The 20510-nt window shown below is 41.9% G+C and overlaps 1 protein-coding gene across 5 annotated transcripts in view; it reads left to right on the plus strand.

The window, feature by feature from the left end:
• Nucleotides 1–168: 168 nt before the first annotated feature.
• The window catches only part of DROSHA (drosha ribonuclease III), a 165528-nt gene continuing 145186 nt past the window's right edge, over nucleotides 169–20510 (plus strand). For 3 of the 5 annotated variants that reach the window (XM_057708554.1, XM_057708558.1, XM_057708557.1), the window contains exons 1-9: nucleotides 169–209; nucleotides 1692–1818; nucleotides 2884–2949; nucleotides 3934–4767; nucleotides 8892–8984; nucleotides 14525–14635; nucleotides 14868–15099; nucleotides 18130–18271; nucleotides 20163–20317. In XM_057708554.1, coding sequence (XP_057564537.1) covers nucleotides 2933–2949; nucleotides 3934–4767; nucleotides 8892–8984; nucleotides 14525–14635; nucleotides 14868–15099; nucleotides 18130–18271; nucleotides 20163–20317 — 1584 coding nt within the window. In that variant the 5' untranslated portion in view covers nucleotides 169–209; nucleotides 1692–1818; nucleotides 2884–2932. The remainder of the gene's footprint in view (nucleotides 210–1691; nucleotides 1819–2883; nucleotides 2950–3933; nucleotides 4768–8891; nucleotides 8985–14524; nucleotides 14636–14867; nucleotides 15100–18129; nucleotides 18272–20162; nucleotides 20318–20510) is intronic. The other 2 variants (XM_057708555.1, XM_057708556.1) reach the window with 2 other exon arrangements.

A 20510-nucleotide genomic window follows, 5' to 3' on the forward strand; every position in this document is an offset into this window, starting at 1 on the left:
GGCAGGAGGCGGGCGCTGGAGGGCTCGACGAGAGCGATTGGCTTAGATATTCATCGCTCTTACTGAGGCACCAATCACCGCGCACAAAGCGCTGCGGCGAGCCCAAGAGCTTTCCCTCTTGTGGCCGGGTTTTCGGAGGTTTGCTTATTAATTCTCTCGGTTTCCTGTTCCGGAGGCGCTGGCTGCGCTACTGTCTTGACGGCAGCACTGTAAGTCTGGTTTTACTCTAACGGCGATCAGGCGGGAAGAGAGCCTTTTGTAGGTAAAAGGGGGAAGCTTGCGGGTGTTGGAAGAGGGAGTGTTTCCAAGTGTCCCGATTTCAGCGGGTCTGGAGTCTGGGGCTGGGGCGAAAGGCGCCTGGGAGGTAGGATCGGGCAGCCTCTCCTCGGATCTGCAGCGGAGGGCACAGAAGCGACCCTAGGCCCGGATCCTGCGAATAAATAGATGTGAAAAACGAGATCTTTCATTCATTGTGGAGTGCATGCGGTGGTCCAGCCCTGGGGCCGCCTGGATCTCGGAGGGGAGCGAGATCGTAAGCTTACCTCGTGGGGCTCACGATTTGGCGGGAGATGTAAACAGGGAAACACGCAATTTCGGATCAGCCAGACGAAGGTGACCGGCCTGGGGATTCAGCTGGGGGGAAAGAGAGTGTTAATAGAAATGTAGTCACATTTTGCAACTCTTTCTACGTAGACTGATGTTCCTGGACGTGTTAACTATGCGAAACAGCTCCCTCAGTTTCTCTGCTTCCAAACAGCGACTTAGGAGTAGGCAGACGCAGGAAATAATTACTTTTCCAGCTGCAGTGAGTTCCTTGACTTTTGAGTTAAAGTTCACATCCATAACACAGCTTGACTATGCCTTTAATAGGTCAGTTTCATAATCAGTGTTTTCAGATATTCTGTCTCTGGAAACATTCCCGAGGATCTAATAGTGAATGTTCAACAACAGCCTGAACACACTGTACGGGAGTGTCGGTGAACCTGACTGTTGCTCACCTCTAGATTCAGTTCGCTTTGTGTTCCCCTGGACCTTATGCACACCTCTTTGCTTGTGTTTATCGCATTATATTATTATTATTACTTTTTAATAAATTTATTTGTTTAATTTATTGATTGGCTGCGTTGGGTCTTTGTTGCTGCACATGGGCTTTCTCTAGTTGGAGCAGGGGCTACTCTTCATTGTGGTGCGTGGGCTCCTTATTGCGGGTGGCTTCTCATTGCGGAGCACGGGCTCTAGGCGCGTGGGCTCAGAAGTTGTAGTTGACGGGCTCTAGAGCACAGGCTCAATAGTTGTGCCGCATGGGCTTAGTTGCTCCGCAGCATGTGGGATCTTCCCAGAGCAGGGCTCCAACCCATGTCCCCTGCATTGGCAGGCGGATTCTTAACCACTGCACCACCTAGGAAGTCCCTATATTATTTTTTAAAAAATGTATCTATGTGGATTCTGGGCTTCATGAGTCCTGCGGGCTGTGTTTTACGCATCTTTGACTGCTTAGGGCCTGTGACAGTACCCAACGTGTATAGGCTCATTAAATGTTGCATGAGTCAGTGAAGAAACCTGCGTTTTGCCTCTTCTGTTGTGGATATACACAGTAGGGAAATACACAGTAGGGAAATGTACAGTAGCAACATAGAAACACATATTGTTGGTGAGACAGTAAACATTTATTGATCACCTACTGTGTGCAGGACGCTCTGCCAGGGGCTGTGAAGGATACAGAAATGTTTGTGAATCAACCCATTTCATCAAGGAGCTAATAATCTAGTGGAGGAATTAGACACGCGCACACGTGACTGTATTTTGAGGCAGTCTCTGGTAAGTGCTATAAAAGAAGTAAGTACAGACTAAGAGCAACGGAAGTCCAGAGGGAATGCAACTATTTCCTAAAGGGAACCAGGAGAGGCAGCACAGAACAGGTGGCACTTGACCTGGTTGGTGGGTAGAAGAAATTCAACGGGCAAATTTCTAGGGTAGGGGATTTTTGAAGAGCAGGAACAAAGAACAAACTGGGTGATAGTACTTTGTATGTTAGGCAACTGGGAAAATCTGGGAACATAGGCACTTCATGGGTTAATGGAGAATTAGCCTGGAAGAAGTTGGGTGCAGATTGCATAGGGCCTTAAATGCCAAGCATGTAATGTGAACTTGATTCTGTGGGCCGTGAGTAGTCTGTGGTGGCAAGATGGGCTGTCTAGGTCCTAGGTTTATCATGAGGGCTTTGAACTGAATAATAATCATTAATCAGATATTATTTGGTATCTACTTTTTATTAAGCACAGTGATTGATACAGCTAAATAACCTGAAACTATTTTCATGAGCCATTTGAAAATCTACCTTAAGCCTACTGGTAATCCTGTTAGTTAGAAGGAAGATGCTTCTACCTTAAAGCTTTTTGCAGTTAATATTTATTTGGGTTTTTAAAACATTTTGCTAAAGCCTAACTATTTAGAAAGCTGTTCCTGTTCATAACATTCTTCAATGGAAAGAACTGAGAATGAGAATCAAGGATAATTGTTATGTTGACAAGATTATAGTTGTGTGAATTTGAATGCTGGTCTCATTGTGAAGTAAACTGGAGTGTGGAGTGGGAGAGCAGAAATGATTTTTTTTCTCCCAGTCTTTTAGTAAATTAGAGATGGAATATGCCTAAGTTTCCAGTCTTTTAAGCTACTGATTGTTTTGAGTCAGCAAGACAAGTATTAAGGACATCTTAAAAGTTAGCTGTAAACTTTAATTCCGTTCCACATGCTCTTAATTTTGCTAGTATGCTAACTGCATTAAAAGATGCAAGATCAGTGTTAAGATAATTGTAGAAGTGTTTTCTAGCATTGGCAGTTTGGGAAACATTTTTATGTCTATTTATTCTTTTTGTCCTATAGAGCTTATGTTCTCTGTGGAAGATGTAACATATCCAGATAGTATATCACGATGCAAGGCAGTACATGGTGAGTGGTATGATAGTAATGGCAGTCATTTTGGGAGAACAGGGAGGAGCAAACACTGGCACTGGGCCATCGAGGGTGGGAAGGTTTAGATATGTGAGGAAAGGGGGAGTGTGTTCACGTGGGCCACGTACATGGCTAGGAACCTAGCAGAGCAGTTAAGGAGCCGTCCCGGAGCAGACATTAAAGGTGAATTGAGGTAATGAGTGACCGGTAATCATTGTAGGATCTGCCAAGAAGAAGCACAGAGTGTGTAAGAGCAGGGAATCTAACAAAACCCTGGGGGTGGTTGACAGTGATTGCAGAAAGGCCTGCAAGGGTGTTGCTGTAGTAGCCAGGCAGGAACCGATGGTGTGAAATGGATGGACTCAAGAAGTATTTATGAAGCAGAAATGATAGGCATTTGAAAATAAATTTTTAACTAGAGGGGATGAGAGAGCAGTTGTCAGGTAATTCCCTGGCATATGACTTGACCAATAAATGGTCGCATCTGTTGAGACAGGAAACACTAAAAAAGGAGCAGGTAGTGTTGTCTTGGAGGGGAAGATTATTAATTCCTAATTTTAGGACATGTTGGGTTGAACATGTGAGTCTGTGCTGAGTGGAGAGGAGAGTGCAGACGGGAAGATGCTGGTGCAGATGTAGAAGTGTGGAGTATATGGACAGGATGACATGGTGAGGTCAAGATTTGGGGGAGCTTGAGCAAGGACATGATAGCAAATGGTTGAACACTGAGATGTGACTTTGTCATGCTGGAGGTGGAGTGGCTTTAGGGAGTGACAAGGCCTGGCGGCTGACCATGGCAGTGGGTTGGGTGGCTAAAACTGGAGAAGAGGAGTTTATTGGCCATGAGGAGGTTCAGATATTACAGAAAACTCAGTACTGGATGAGTGGAATATTCCAGTGGCCTAAGGGATGGTCAGGCATTTGTAAAACCCTGTTTATATAGTGAGTTTTTCTTTCTTCTTTTTCTTTCCTTCCACAAAGTCATAGAATGTCGTTCCACCCAGGACGAGGGTGTCCCCGAGGGCGAGGAGGTCATGGAGCCAGACCCTCAGCACCAGCCTTCAGGCCCCAAAACCTGAGACTGCTTCACCCTCAGCAGCCTCCCGTGCAGTACCAATACGAACCTCCCAGCGCCCCTTCCACCACTTTCTCCAACTCTCCAGCCCCTAATTTTCTGCCTCCAAGGCCAGACTTTGTGCCCTTCCCTCCACCCATGCCTCCGTCAGCACAAGGCCCCCTACCCCCCTGCCCAGTCCGGCCGCCCTTCCCCAACCACCAGACGAGGCCTCCCTTCCCCATGCCTCCTTGTTTTCCTCCCATGCCGCCTCCAATGCCCTGTCCCAATAACCCCCCAGTCCCTGGAGCACCTCCTGGGCAGGGCACTTTCCCCTTCATGATGCCCCCGCCATCCATGCCCCACCCCCCGCCCCCTCCCGTGGTGCCGCAGCAGGTCAATTACCAGTACCCTCCGGGATACTCGCACCACAATTTCCCACCTCCCAATTTTAATAGCTTCCAGAACAACCCCAGTTCCTTCCCACCCAGTGCTAATAATGGCAGTAGCCCTCATTTCAGGCACCTCCCTCCGTACCCACTCCCAAAGGCTCCCAGTGAGAGGAGGTCCCCAGAAAGGCTCAAGCACTATGATGATCACAGGCACCGGGATCACAGCCATGGGCGGGGCGAGAGGCACCGGTCCCTGGATCGGCGGGAGCGAGGCCGAAGTCCCGACAGGAGGAGGCAGGACAGCCGCTACAGATCCGATTACGACCGAGGGAGGACGCCTTCCCGCCACAGGAGCTATGAGCGGAGCAGGTAAAGCACACGCGTGTTTCTTAATGAAGTGCAGAGGCCCTGACACGGGCCGTCTCTTCTGATCAGCAACCAAACCAAAAAGGTCCAGCAGTGCATTTCGATGTATGAAAGGAAAAGCATCCCAAAATGATCAACGTAGTTTCATTTCAATGAATGTCAGCCAGTTACTCTGCATAATTCAGTTGACAGTTTAATGATGATCAATGAAAGATCTTGTAGTTGTTTGTGTGGATGTTATATGTAATTGTGTTCAGTATGATCATCCTATCAGATTACAGCACTCCAGTTCTTCTGGAATTGGTGATCTGTATGTTACCAGTAAGGAATGAAACTAGTTAACAAGCAGAACTTGCTTTCTGATTTTTAGGATAAGTGGAAGTTTATAGTATGTTGTTGCTTTCTTGCTCTGTTTCTTTATAAAGTGAAATAATATTAGTCACATATTATCAAAGTTACAGTTTTCAAAATGGCTTTTGATTTGATTTTGTTGCATTGAAACGTATTCATACTAAAGAAGGTTGCATTTAAAACATACTGTTCCATTCCAGATTACATTTCTTTTTTTTTTTTACAAAAGACCAAATATCTATACATGCAAGGGAATAGGTTTCATGATGGACATCTAGAAATGCTCTGAAGTTATATGCAAAGTTATGTGTATGTATGCTTTTCTATAAATAAATCAGTAGCTTACAACAGATTCTTAAGAGATGGTATGTCTATCACCTCAAAAATCTAAGAACCGTTGGTTTAGATGGGCAAATAAAAATGCACAGATATCGATTGTACTAATATTTATTTGTACCTTCAGTGAACTCTTTATGAAGATTTGAGGTTTTCCAGTTGTCAAGCTGGTAACTGTCTGCTGTGGTGTGTTTACCTTCATGGTCTTGTGGAACTTCTGTGCTGAAAAGCTTGAGGTCCCCAAACCAGGTCACTCTGCTACTTGGGTTTGTGGAGAGCTTGTCTTGGCTCCTGTGGAATCCGTGTGCTTCTCAGTTTCCATGCTGTTCTCATGGCCGTGGGCTTGATTCTGGCTGAACATTTTGCCAGTAAACGGATGGGTAGCAGTCATTCTCAGTCCTGAAGAAAGTGACCAGTGCTCAGAAGGTTTGGAAGGAAATTGCTCTATTGCTTCTCCCTGATGCCCAGCAGAAGGTAGAAGGAACGTGTTTGCTGCACAGGTGACTGACTCTGGCGGGCCAAAGCTGACGGAGTCGGTAGACTTTTAAAAGTCTTTTCAGCACAGCTTCCTGTTCCTTGTCAATTTTGTTCTTAATTCTGTGATGGACTCGTTGGCAGAAGCCTGTGATGGTTTATTTTACAATTTTATGGTAAAAATCTAAACCAGAAAGAATTTGTTAATAGTTTTCTTCAGACTCAGTGATTATTAATAAATGTGTCCCTGGGGAAACATGCTGCAAACTTCAGCATTGTAGATGGCATTTGTTTTTCCCGTTGTGGGGGTGCTGTGGTTTTTAGGGCTCTGCTATAAAATCCTGAATTCTTCCATCCAGGCTTAAGCTTGCAGTTAAAGTGTTTGTTCCAAGAAACAAGGATCCCGTAAACTGAGGGTCTCTATCAGTAAGTGAAATCAAGTGCGAAAGAATTACCCTTAATCTCCATTATCCTAAACTGCCACTGTTACTATGAAGGACCTTAGGCAGTTAGCTTATCTTTCTGAATGGCCTTTATTTACATGGAGTTGCTTTATAATGCTGTACTTGGGGTTTCAGACCCAGAGGTGCCTTAGTGTCACAGCCACATTGAAATCAGCTCCCTTGGCGGTCTTAGTAGAGTGTCAGTCATCTGTCTTTTATGGAATGCTTCTGTGAAATATACATGGGGCACGTGATGTCCTAGTATAAATTCTAGAAGTATATCGGAGAAAACCAAAAGTTCACAGATTTGTGCATTAGATTGTGTTACGTTTATGCAAATTCTTTCGTCTGTCCTCTGGCTACTTCTCCCCTTGCTTCTTGGGATAAGTGAATCTGTCTTTTTTCAAATTTCATTTTCCCTCTTTTTCTCCTCCTCCAAAATCTGGTTGAATGATAATTATGAGATCCTTTTAAGGCAAACTGTTTCTAGAGAAAGTTTGTGAAGGAGTGGATGTATGCATTTGCTATCATGAAAGATCCATGTTCCTCCCGGGAGTGGGAAAAGAAGCGGTGGCAGATGCAACCAGTGAGGAGCAGTGCCACGGCTTCCCACGCATGAGCAGTGTTAGAGCACAGTAATCCCCATAGCTGGCCTGTTGAGTACAGTGGGTAGCCATTGGAGAGCTGGTATTATGTATCTAAGGAATATCGTCATGCTCCCAAACAGGGAAGAGTTTGTGGAAAAATAACCCAAGCATTGTTTTTCTTGCTTTAAATGGGTTCATCATACAGTGTTAGTGTTATTGTGTTATGTCCATCCTGGTCTTTTCAATTCATAGTCACGCAGAATAGCAATCATCATCAGAAGTACCACTCTTGAATGCTAAAATTCTATCCCCTAGATGTTAAAAAAAAAAAAGCAAAAAATTAGGAATATCCTTTAAATGGAGAGTTTCTGGTTTTTGGTTTTTTTTTTTTGATGTGGACAATTTTTAAAGTCTTTATTGAATTTGTTAGAATATTGCTTCTGTTTTATCTTTTGGCCTTTTGGCCCTGAGGCATGTGAGATCCCAGCTCTCCAACCAGGGATTGAACCCATCCACAGGCACCACCCCCCCCATTGGAAAGCGAAGTCCCAACCACTGGAGCCCCAGGGAAGTCCCTAAATAGAGTTTTTATTTGGAAATAAAGACAATTATTTTTTTCAGCAGCTGTGCCATCACAAATTACATTATGTCTTTGTCGTGTGGTACTGCTCACTAGCTGAGATTTACTGCCTAAAAGTAAATTTAGAAGCGTTATCAGATAAAGAATGTAGAATTCCTAGCACTGGCTACTTTACTTTGGACAGCTGGTGTGTACTGAGGCTTAAGTATATGTTAAAAGTATTATTCAAAGGAGTCTTTCTTGAGGAGGGGGTGATTTTTGTTTTAATATCTAAGATATCAGTTTTTTATGTTTTGATTTCAGTGAATTTACATTTCTTCTATTTGGCTATAGGTTGGGAGAGTTCCTTTTTTTTCTTTTTTCTTTTTTTTGGCCATGCTGGGCAGCAGGCATGTGGAATCTTAGTTCCACCAGAGATCAAACTGGTGCCCCCTGCATTGGAAGCATAGAGTCTTAACCACTGGATGGCCAGGGAAGCCCCAGAGGGTGGGATGGTGTGGGGGGGGGGGGGAACAGGACGTGGGGGATGTTTTTGAGTTCAGACATTTTTGTAGTCTTGCTGGACTCAGGCTAATATAGCATTTTTCCCCCCATTCTAACACCTAGTACTTATTTCCCTTAAATTTATTTCTGATAGAAACACAGTGGAGTTCCGATTTTTGTTTCAGATCTCATTGTACTTATTAAATAGACTCAGAAGTTATTACTATTATTATTACTAAATTCCATTATTTACATTGGAAGGTTCAAAATCCTTCATTCTAGTTTTACATTGAGTAAACTCAATGTCTCCATTTAGAGTTTTTTTTCAGATGAAAACAGCATTTACAGGTAAAGTGACTTAGTGTCTCATGGCAGTTAGTGATGGCTAGAACTATACCTCAGGCCTATAACCTATAAAAGTTCAGAACTCTTTCATTATAGACCCTTGTCCTAATCTTTACTATAAAAGCTTTAACTTGCATTTATTTGATGGATGAAATTAAGAGTGTTCTAGAAATCAATAGGCAGTTGAATCCTTTGAAGTTTTCCCCGTGGGTTAAATAATCAAGGATTGGCTGGTTGGAAGGTCTCAAGAGATGATTAAGATAAAATTTCATTTGTTGCTTAGTATTAAGTATGACTTCTTTTTTTTAAAGAAAGCAGCAAGAAATGTCCAAGTTAGTTAACTTCTATAAAGTGAAATGCTCCTTTATCCTCTAATAAATGATGAATAAAAATGTCCCATAGTGAATAGTGTCTGCAGAATTCTTAGGTGAGGTGAGGTCCATTTATTTAGAAGATAAATTCAGTAAAAAGAGATGGTGTTTTTGAGTCTTTCTGTTGAAAACAGCTCTGTGTATTAATTCCTTTAAGAGAGCGGGAACGGGAGAGACACAGGCACCGGGACAGCCGAAGATCACCATCTCTGGAAAGGTCCTACAAAAAAGAGTATAAGAGATCTGGAAGGTAAGCAAGGAGTTGACACTGAAAGAAGTCATAGGATTATCTCCTGGAATTCAGATTTTGTGCTTGTACCAAGTATCAGCCAGGTCTTAGGAATAGCCTGAGGGTCTGTCCAAAGAGCCCTGTGAAAAGCTAAAGTAGCCGATTACTTAAAAACCTTTACTTTTCAAGATGTACTGAGAATGAACAAGGAAAATCTTGATACATTTCCAAAAGTTAGAAATTATATGGGCTACTTTCTGGCCTTAACTGCTATAAAACTATACATTAATAATTCAAGGTTTTTTTTTTTTTTAAAAAAACCTTGAAAATTCATAATTATGCCCTTAAATTTATTTGTTTCAGAAAACAAGAGCAAAACTGCAGTCACACCTTATTTGGAAAAATGACATTGAGATTGCTGCAAATCAAAACTTACCAATTCCATATTGAGAAGTAAAATTCATGTCTTATATAATGGTAATAAAGAACAGTACTCTAGTATCTGACAGATTTGGGGTCAGTTATTAGTCTTCCCAACTTTGTTATTGGGCAAAGTAATCTAACTTTTTTTAAGCCTCAGTGTCTTTGTATAACATAAGGACAGTTATACTTGCGTTATTGAGTGGTGAGGGGGTCAGTGAGATAATACATGTAAAACACTTAGAATTGAGCCCAGTAGGGCCAAATAAATGGTCACTATACTTATAATTACTATCTGACCCCTTGGCTTTAGAAATTGGTAGAGTATAAAAAAAAGCAGAAAAAAGGATTTAAAGATAAAAGAAATCAATGAAATAGAAAATAGAACTGTAGCACTATAACAATATTTGTAAATAAATACAAGATTTCTTTGAAAGGCCATACAGTTTAAAAAGTGGGAAAAAAAAGTGGCAAATCAGGAAAAGAAAAACATACATTCCATTAGGTGTAAGAAAGAAAGTATTATTATAGGAATGAAGGAGGTTTGAAAATTACAGTACATTGGTATAAGTACAGATATTTTATTTGAAAGATTTAAAAACTTGGATGTGATGGGTTGTTTTCTATGAAAAGAAGAATTGCAAACCTTACACAAGAAGCAGAAAATTTTAATAGGCCAATAATCATGGAAAAAAAGTTAAATTTGTGCCACTTTCAAAAAAGTTTTAAGCTATTTTAGGACACTGAAGAGGAGGGAAGGAAAACTCAGCTGATGCTGTGATACCAGGAAGATCCAAGTGGCAAAACCTAATCAATGAAAAGAAACCACAAAACAATTTCTCTTGTGAATATGGATATAAAAATGCTGATTACTATATTAGCAAGTTGTTTTCAGTTGTGTGTTAAAATAATTAAGAGTTTATTCCAAGATTGCATGGAAAGATAGGTTAGTATTAGGAGATCTGTAACTGTAATCCTTTGTGTCAGAATCTCTAGGGTTATCTCAGTACCTGCCTATCAGATATTTAAAATAAAGTCGCATCCATTTATGAGTAGAAACTGGTAAACTATGAGTATAAGCAGACTTCTTTACATGCTGGAGAACATTATCTCATGATGAACATGATTGATACCATCTCAGAAGAGCCAAATTTAATGTTGAAACCTTATAGATCTTCCCATACATGTTAGAAAAAAAGACAAGGGGCCCCATTGCCTATCACTGTCACCTAATGTATAACTTAACAAGAAAATGAAAAACATTACATTCTTGTGTGTCCTAGGTATTGTACTGGTGCGGTGATATAGTTGTTAACAAGAGTCCCCAGTTTTCCAGGAGTAAGAAAGTTAAATACTGTGAGAAGTGCTTTTGATAGAGCAATTACATGTTGCTCTGGGAACACAGCATGAGTTAATAACTCAGTTTAGGGGAGTCATAGAGAAATTGACATTTTACTGATACCTGGAGTATGCGTAGGAATATATAAGGGAAGGGAGATGGTAGGGGAAGAGAAAGAGTGGGTGTGAAAGTTGCAGTGCGGAGAGAGTGTCTCAGAGGATCAAGCCTGGAGGTTGGGAAATGAGTTTAGAAGGCTTTTGGATGGATTCCTAAGTGGATTACTAAATTCACAGAAGAAATGATTGTGCCTAGACTGGCTCAGTAAAAGTGGCGATGGGGAAAGGTAGAGGTAATTGAGAAATTGGTGACGGAGGCCCTAGGACTTATAACTAATCGTGAGGGAAGAGGAGGCAGCAGTCATCACCTGAGATGTGGTGTTCCCCTTTGAGAGCTGGGAACACTAAGAAACAGGCAAAGGAAGAGTTCAGTTTTGGGCAAGTTGAATTTGAGAATCTGTGAGACAATCAGATGGAATTGTGTGGTAGTTATTTGGACACAGAGGTGTAAGATTCAGAAAAGAGATCCTAGCTGGAAATACTAAATGCCATGGATTAGATGAGGTCAACTAGGAAGAATTTGTTCAGTGAGAAAGGGCCTGAGGAGGAGGAGAAGGAGGAGGAGATGAGGATAGGAAAACAACCAAGATACTGTGTTGGTGGACATCATTGAGGACCCATCTGAGGTTGATGGTTTTTAATGTGAGTGCTGGAAATCTCTTCGGTCTACTGGTTTCTTCCCCATGCCCAGTAGCTTGTAGAGAAGGCAGAGACTTGGATTCTGTGAGTCTAATGCAGTAGATGAGAAAATAAAAATTAAAGATGTAAGTACTGTAAAGGAGGGAAAGTTACCATAGTTTGCAATATAGCATATTGTTTATAAGTTTGGATTTTGAAATTTGAAATGCCTGAGACACCAACCTAAAAAAGATGTTTTGTTCCTGTTTTGCAATGTCCCTCTCAAAATGTTAAAAAAAAAAAGAAAGAAAAAGAAATAAAAAAAGAATACTAATTGTTGTTTACAATAGACAACCCTGACCATCCATCATTCAAGATACCTGCCTAAGGGGATGGGGTGAAGATATCTTCTGCCTGTGTTTTTTGATGAAAATAATAATAAACATTTGGTGGGATTTTTAGTACATGTCAACATGTCTGTGTCGAACGACCATTATTAGCATTTAACTACCACTTACTAGCTGTGTGATTTGAGAGTGGGCGAGTGATACACTTTCTAATTCTGTTTCCTCTCTAGGGGATGTTTGTATCTGCCTCAGGGTTCTTGTAAGGACCAAGTGTGTCAGGGTGCTTACTAGAGTGTCAGGCTCTCAGGAAACACCACAAATGAATAAACAAACAAACAAGCAAACAAACACCACACCACTGGGAGCCAAGATTTGCCATTATTAGCTAATGATATTATCAGGAAAATTCAAGAGAATCAGCTAAGAAATGTGAGCATTAACTCACTGAAGTTGACAGTTATAAAATAAATATACCGTAATTAATAGCCTTCCTAAATACCAGGAATACCTACTTAGAAATATAACAGGCAAAAAGTGTAGGTTGACTACAGAAAATTTAAATTTGTAAAAATTAAATATCTTGATAAACTTAATATATATATATATAGATCAATGGGAAGAAAACTGTAAGTCTAGTGGATGACAAAGAAGGTGATGTAAATGAATGGAGGGCATGCTATAGTCCTGTAGTGGAAGTGGAAGGCAGGGTTATAAAATACCAGTTTTCTTCCAAAATATCTATTGTTTTTAGTGGTGTTGGTAGTACAGTGGTGAGTCTAGCTGCCTTCCAAAAAATCTATAATTTTAATGTAAGTTCGGTTGAAGTACCGGTTTTAGAACTTTATTAGGACTCAGTTTTTTCTTTAGAAGTGAGTATCATGAAGAAAAATAATAGTGCACAATTTGGTATGGATATAGATCGATGAAACAAATATTGAACAACATTCAGATGTATATAAAATTTTACATCTATCATAAAGTTGTTTTTTCAAATCAGAGGAGAAACTGATGCGTCAACAATTGTCAAGCCATATGGAAAAAAAATTGAATTCAGATTTCTGCCTTCGACCTTGGACAGATACAGTAAAAAAATTTAAGGTTAAAAGTAACTGAAGAAAATATAAAATATTTATTTAACCTCGGGATGGGAAAGGATTACAAACATAATACTAAGACTGGGAAGAGAAACCAAAAAAAGGCCTCTAGATTTGCCCATATAAAAATTGTATGCAGCCATAAATAGAATTATAAGGAAAACAAAAAACTGAGAAAGGTTATGTTACATATGACAGAAGACAGGTGATTAGTTATTGAAACAGTTTTTTTATTGAAATAAAAAAGACTATAATCCTAATTTTAAAAATATTGGCATGACCTATTGACGCGGATGTTCAGAAAAGAAGTGAATGTGAAACGTGTCATTTTAGTAGTGACAAATTAAATGAGATACTCTTTTCATAAGAATGGAAAAGATTAAAAACAATCATGTTGACAGGATGTGTGGAAATGGGAAATCAGATATGGTTTTGATGGTAATCTAAACTGGTACTGCCTATCTGTAGAGAAGCCTTAAGAAAAGTACACATTCTTTGCATGAAATAATCTGACAGGTCTGCACAGAACACAAGTGTGTTTACAGTAGCATTGTTTACAATGGAAAAAATTTGGTAACAACCTAAGTGATCAGATTTGTCAAATTATGATATATACTTATAAAAGAATAATATGCGCTTGTTAAAAATGATTTCAGATGTAGATGTATTGAAATAGAATGATGTTCCTGATTTACTATTAAGTTGAGGAGAGCAGGCTCTAGAGTTCCTTTTTTGTTAAAACTTGTATGTTTATGTATCTATCTTTTAACACATTTGTGAAATATAGTGTTTATCTCTGAGTGGTGTTACAGGTGATTTTTTCTTTTTGCTAATGCTTTATTATTTTTCTACAGTGAACATATTACATTTTACTTCATGGTAATTTTTTTTTTCTGGTAACAAGTCTAATGATGTGCATCATAATATTTAGAAGTTATATCAATAAGTAGTCTATATATATAATCCTGCTAATCACTCACGCTTCTCTCCCTGATGTGTACACACCTATGCACTCACACTTTCCCTGTCATAAAATTAGAAGTGAGTGGTAGAGTTGATGGAAAAAGTTAATCTGTGACTTGGACCCGGGTGTAAACTTTCTCAGATAATAGTGACTCTGTTAGTGTAGCTGCAGAGGCGGCCAGCACAACACTGGTAAAGCAGTTCTGCTCCTTGGCTGGATTCTCAAGGTCTGTGTGCTTCCACCTAAATTTCTTGGGCTTAATTTAAAATCTATCCTATAGGTTTTTCTACCCAAGCACATCCATAGTCTGGGCCTTTGCAAATTTCATGCCCCAGAGATTCAAGGAGATGGAGTTGCTTTTTTCCTTTTTAATTGAGTTAATATTAGTGTTGTAGGGATTGGACTTAGGCAAAGTGGTGGTTCATTAAGTAGTAATACCCAAGTGGGTGCTTCCAGAGAGATGGTTAGGGATGGTATAACTGGTTCACTCTTGGATTATGGTCCTCAGGCTAAATTTCTGGCCCAGTTGAGAACATGTTTTGTGAAGACTTTTTTTTTTCTTGGCAAAGCAAGATGTGGAGGATTCAAAACTAGTATGCTCAGTGCTGAGATTGTCTATATGTGGAGATTTCCAAATATTTCCCAGATATCTTTCTCTTCTAGGAGTTATGGTTTGCCAGGTACTCCTGAACCTGCTGGATGCACACCAGAATTACCTGGGGAGATTATTAAAAATACAGATTCTTGGGCCCCACCCCCGGAGACTGTGAATCAGTAAGTAGATCTGGGGTAGGGCCTGGGAATTTGTATTTTTAAACAAATAACTTCAGGTGATTCTGATGTCACTAGACTGGTGTCAGGGGGTCACTGGTTTAATAAAAATAAATATGGTGGTTTGCCATGACATTTTTCTTTTAGGTGAAAAATGAACTAAAGAGGTGAAATAGGACAGTTTTACAATGGACAAACATTTTTAATAATTAGCCTTCTTCACCCCCTTTTGAAGTCGCTCCCCAAGTAGGGAGAAGAAGAGAGCTCGTTGGGAGGAAGAAAAAGACAGATGGAGTGACAACCAGAGCTCTGGCAAAGAGAAGAATTATACCTCAATCAAGGAAAAAGAGCCGGAGGAGGCACTGCCTGACAAAAATGAGGAGGAGGAGGAAGAACTCCTTAAGCCTGTGTGGATTCGATGTACCCACTCAGAAAACTACTACTCCAGTGACCCCATGGATCAGGTGGTAGGTCTGAAGTAGGACAGAAGCTGTGGACCAGAGCTGCTCGACCTCGGCACTCCTGGCATCCCGGGGCCTGCCCTGTGCATTGTCGGGTGTTGAGCAGCATCTGGGCCCGATGCCCTGGATGCCAGTAGCACCCCCTCCTCATGGTGATAACCAAAGCTGTCTTCTAATGTTGCCAAATGTCCCGTAAGGGTGATAGAATACCCCTCCCCCCGGTCGAGAACCACTGCTGTAGACAAAAGCTGCTTTATAAAGGCAAGAGTGCAGTAGGTTAATGAAAGGAGCTCTGCATTCTGCATTTTTTATGACATTGCTAGTCTTAATACTGGTGGTTTTGTAAGCTCTCACTCATAGCTACTTTATGCATTTTGTGATATATATCTGTGTGTGTGTGTGTGTGTGTGTTGTTTCCCTCAAAATGAGAAATAAGGGAGAACTGAGTTTGTCTCTTACAAGTCTATCCTTGACCGAAGGTAACCATAGCAAGTTTCCCAAGCACGTTGCTGGTTTTGTGGAGTGGCAGGTGTTGTCACCTTTGATGGGCTCTCAAGAGACTCGGCACACGTGCTGCTTGAGCTGGCACTCCTGGGGCTTGGCAGCCGCACCTCATTGCCATGGGGACCCCATGACCTTCATATACTCACTTCTTTTCTTTCTTCCATCTCCATTTTATTTTTTGTCACTCACCCTTTCTTTTTTCTCTCTCTCTCCCAGTAGACATTATGCCTCCATCCCATTAATTTAGGTTTATTTGCCGCGGGATGGACACGCAGTCATGTTCATTGAGTAAATGAATGAGTGAAGGAATGAATGTCTACAGATTTGGGACAGAAGAGCTTGGAGATGTTAGATTTAGTGTGTGGGGTAGATAAGAGAGCATTCTGTTATTTGGAATTTTGTAAAATTAGCTTTGACTGGGACTGGGCCCTTATCTATGGGAAACTTGAGAGCAGACACCTTGCCTTTGGAAAAAGGGTTTGAGAAATCTCTCCTGGTGGCATGATATTTTACTTGATAAAGTAAAGCAGGGTTTTAAGTCATAGTTCACGTGATACAGCGAGAGAGAAGCTCACATACCGAGCAGTGTTTGGTGCCGAAACTTTATTCCATGCTTCTCAGATTATCTCATTTAATCCTTAAAACGTCCCTGGAAGGAAGGCATCTGTTACTTCAGAATGTTGCTGTAAATAAGAATACTTGACTAATCGTGACTTAAACTTGCTGGGTTTCTTTTTCTCAGCCATCTGTGTGGAGGGAGGTGGTGGCCCACGTGCATTTAGTGGCTCAGTGATGGCGGGGCCCCAGGTTGGCGTCGCTGTCTTCTGGAGGGTCCACCACGGTTGCAGGGTGCCTGCAGCAGCTCCAGGCATCATGTCCTTACGCACCTCTGTCCACACACAGGTGCAGGGTCAGTGCTGGGTGGAGCCCAGGACACCCGTGGATCTTTCCTTCCATCCCTTCGCCCAGAACTGCATCATTTGTCCTCCCCATGGATTTGTTTTCCACCTCTGCCATAACCAATTTCCCCAGACTTAATGGCTTAAAACAACGCACATTTATTGCCTTACAGTTCTGTAGGTCAGAAGTCAAACTTGCGTCTCACTGGCTAAATCAAGGTACCTGCAGGGCTGCATTCCTTTCTGCAGAGAGCCTGTTTTCTTGCTCATTCAGGTTGTTGGCAGAGTTCAGTTCCTTGTGGCTGTAGGACGGAGGTCCTTGTTTCCTTGCTGGCTGGCAGCTAAGGGCTATTTCCAGCTTCTAGAGGCCCTGTGCATTCCTTGGCCCGTGGACCGCTTCCTTCATCTTCAGAACCAGCGGTGTAGGTTGAGTCCCTCTTGTGCTTTGAATCCCTCCTGCCTCTTCCATTGCACCTCTGACTGCTGTTGCGAGAGGTTCTCCGCTTTTAAAGGCTCATGTTAGATTGGACCCACCCACGTAATCCCATCTCAAATTCTGTAGCATTAATCACACGTGCAAAGTCCTTTCTGCCATGTAAGGTAATGTGTTCACTTTCCAGGGATAGGACAGAGACATCTTTGGGGTCGAGGGACTGTGGCTCAGCCTGCCTTCTGATATCACAAGTTCTCTGCCCCAAATCTGAAGGAAATCATGGGTCTGTTAGCAAGGAGGAAGGGGAGAATGGCTGCCATGGGTGTTATTATTCTTGAAACAACAAAAGTGAAGGCACTGAGGTTCGCAGCATTTAAACAGGCAGGGCTTTTTTTTCCCCTCACCTTTTTGTGGGTGTATTAAAACTCCAGTGTAGAAGGAAGGCTGATACACCAGAAGCCCAACATTGGCCTTTGTGTTTGTGCAACATTGGTGCAGAGAGGTGGTAAGAATGTCAGAGCCATTGTAGCATCGCCAGTGCCAGTAATGAGGTGGTGCTGAGGAAAAAGCAGTTACCCCCTTTAGGATAACTGCAGATTTTATGATTTAATACTCATTTTGTGTCTGAAAGGTACATTTTGAAAATTACTAGGTCAAAGAGTATGGACATTTAAAGTGATTTTCAAACTGGGAGGAGAGTGGGGAAAAGTGGAGAACTTCCTCTAGGAATGCATTGCAGAACCTCGTGTTTGTGGAGTGTGTGTGTGTGTCCCTGTGTTTACGGGGTGTGTGTGTGTGTGTGTGTGTCGGTCATTGGATTAATGTGGGATATAGACTATCAGTGACTTTCAGTAGGGGAGGGGTATATGTTCCCTAGGAGGGTATCAGGTGTCATGAATTCTCAGGGGTTTACGATTTTTGTTGTTGTTGTTGGTATATCAAAAGGGCATAGAGGAACGTTTCTAATGTTTCTGAATGTCGGCAAAGTGCATTTTCCTGAGGACTGTGTCAGCCATAAATGTGTGTGACTCAGAGGATCATTACCAGCACTGAGCATTGTGTTTTTAAATATTTGTTAAATCGAGGGTTGGAAAATGACACCTCGCTACTATAAATCTTTGGTTACTGGTGAGCTCTTGCGTCTCTTTGGTATGACTGTTATTAATGTAGCTCCTAACGTTGATCTTTTGTTTTTCACAGGGAGATTCTACTGTCGTTGGAACGAGTAGGCTCCGTGACTTATATGACAAATTTGAGGAGGAGTTGGGGAGCAGGCAGGAGAAAGCCAAAGCTGCTAGACCCCCGTGGGAACCTCCCAAGACAAAGCTAGACGAAGATTTAGGTGAGTTAGAAGTTACCAGACCGAGATCCTGTGCTCTTTTATTATTGCTTGATCCTGGTCTTCTGGGATGTGTCCTTGAGAGTCCCAAATTGAAATTTCCTCTTGTCCTTTAATTTTCCTTAATTACAATCAGCAAATACATAGCAATAAAGCTTTCTTCTTTTTGATCTTATTTTTCCTTAGTTACATTCAGTAGAATACATAAGAGATCTCACCTGCAAGGCATACTGACAATTGCGTCCCCTGTAGAATCGTTCTGTCTGCATCAGAAGGGACGGTAGTGCAGCCTCCCATCAAAAGCAGAAGCCTGTTCCCGTGCCTGTGCCCCTGACAGCACGCATCCCCTGTGGCCCTCCCCACTGCCAGGGTGCTCCTTGTTTGATGAGGAAACTCCAGCTAGAGCCCAGCTCTGTTTGAAGGTTTCTTTCTGTTCACAAAGTTTCCATAACTTTCTTATATGGTGATCTGTTTTTCACGTATGTATTCTGAGATTCTGAGTAGACGCTGAGATCTTTGAGTATAGAAGCTGCTTTTCACCACTTGGTGTCCTTAGTCCCTAACAGAACACTGTACGCAGATGAGCCATTCAGCATCCTTTTCCTGTGGGTTCTCTGGCTCTCGTCTGCCCACCTTCGTTATGTCTCCCTCTCGAGGGGTGGTGTCCATGGTGGGGAAAAGCACTGATTGAAGCAGCTGGCCTGGGTTTGAATCCCTGCTCCACCACTTGAAAAATGTGGTCTTGGACAGGTGATTTAATCTCTCTGTGCCTCACTTTTCTCAGCTATAAGAGAGGGATGACAGCATCCATCTTACGCAGTACGCTCGAAAATACAACCATGTAAGGGTTCCTTAGTACTGTGCTGTACTGCATTCATCTCCTGTGGGATTAGTCACAGTTCTAGGTCTTTTTTTTTTAAGTGTGGTAAGATACTTAAAACATGTACATAATACATGTAAGATGTACCATGTAACCACTTTTGAATGTACAGCTCAGTAGTGTTAAGGACATTCACACTGTTGTGCAAACAACCTCTGGAACTCTTTTCATCTTGCTAAACTGACACACTATCCACACTAAAGAACAACTCCCCAATCCTCCCCCTAACCCGGCCCCTGGCAGCCACCATTCTACTTTCCGTCTCTATGACGTTGACTACTCTGTGACGTTGACTACTCTATGACTTTGACTACTCTAGATAACTCACACAAGTAGAATCACACCATATTTGTCTTTTTGTGACTGGCTTGTTTCATTAGCATAATTCTTGGTCTGCTTTTATCTAGTCATTTCCAAGGGCTAAAATCTTCTGTTGCTACTATGGAGGGAAAAAATTTACAGTCTTCAGTCTGACATTCAGAGGCTGGCATTCAGGGCATTTTAGCCCCTCTCTTCCAGGCCTTTACTCCAGCCAGAGTCCACCCATGCCCGTGCCGCCGTGCTTTCGGCTGCAGCGCCCCATCTGCGTTCCGGTCCCCTCATCAGCCTAACCCCATCCCCCCACTCTGTGCCTGGGTCGTGTGCACCCCTTCCAGGAAATCCTCAGTGGCCTTTCCAGATCAGGGAAGATTCGCTCCACCTTTCTGAATGTGAAACGTCATACGGCTGTGGTAGTTTGCATTTTCTCTGGTGTTATTCACCAAGTCTTTCTCTGTAAAAATCTTTGATTCTTTGCTTCCCCCACTACATTGTGACTTAGGATTATGGGCTCTGTTATTTTTCATGGGGTTGCTTAGAAGAGTTCTAGTATCGAGTAGGCACTCAAATGTTTGCTGGAAGATAAACAACTGTCCTTATATTTAGAGGTTTGGGTCGTTAGGAAGTAAGTCTCTGGGTAGAACCAGCTGGCAGACTGCTTCAACTTCTCTCCGTGTTTTCCCCTCACCTCTATAGAGAGTTCCAGTGAATCCGAATGTGAGTCCGATGAGGACAGCACCTGTTCTAGCAGCTCAGACTCTGAAGTCTTCGACGTCATTGCAGAAATCAAACGCAAAAAGGCCCATCCTGACCGACTTCACGATGAACTTTGGTACAATGACCCAGGCCAGGTGCGCAGGCTTTTATGCTCTTGCTGTGAAGCTTGTGGACCCACATATCACATTTATGATTCCAGGCTCAGAAGTTGCATGTTAGCTGGTAGTGAAACTGAATTTTACTCAGGGTAGGGTGTCATTCTTCACAGCTTATTTCTTTTCAGCTTCCGAGTTCAGCTCCAAAGCATAAGCACCAGAGCAAGTGTTC

Source organism: Hippopotamus amphibius, chromosome 15, assembly GCF_030028045.1.
Source record: "Hippopotamus amphibius kiboko isolate mHipAmp2 chromosome 15, mHipAmp2.hap2, whole genome shotgun sequence".
In the NCBI taxonomy this organism is placed as follows: Eukaryota; Metazoa; Chordata; class Mammalia; order Artiodactyla; family Hippopotamidae; genus Hippopotamus; species Hippopotamus amphibius.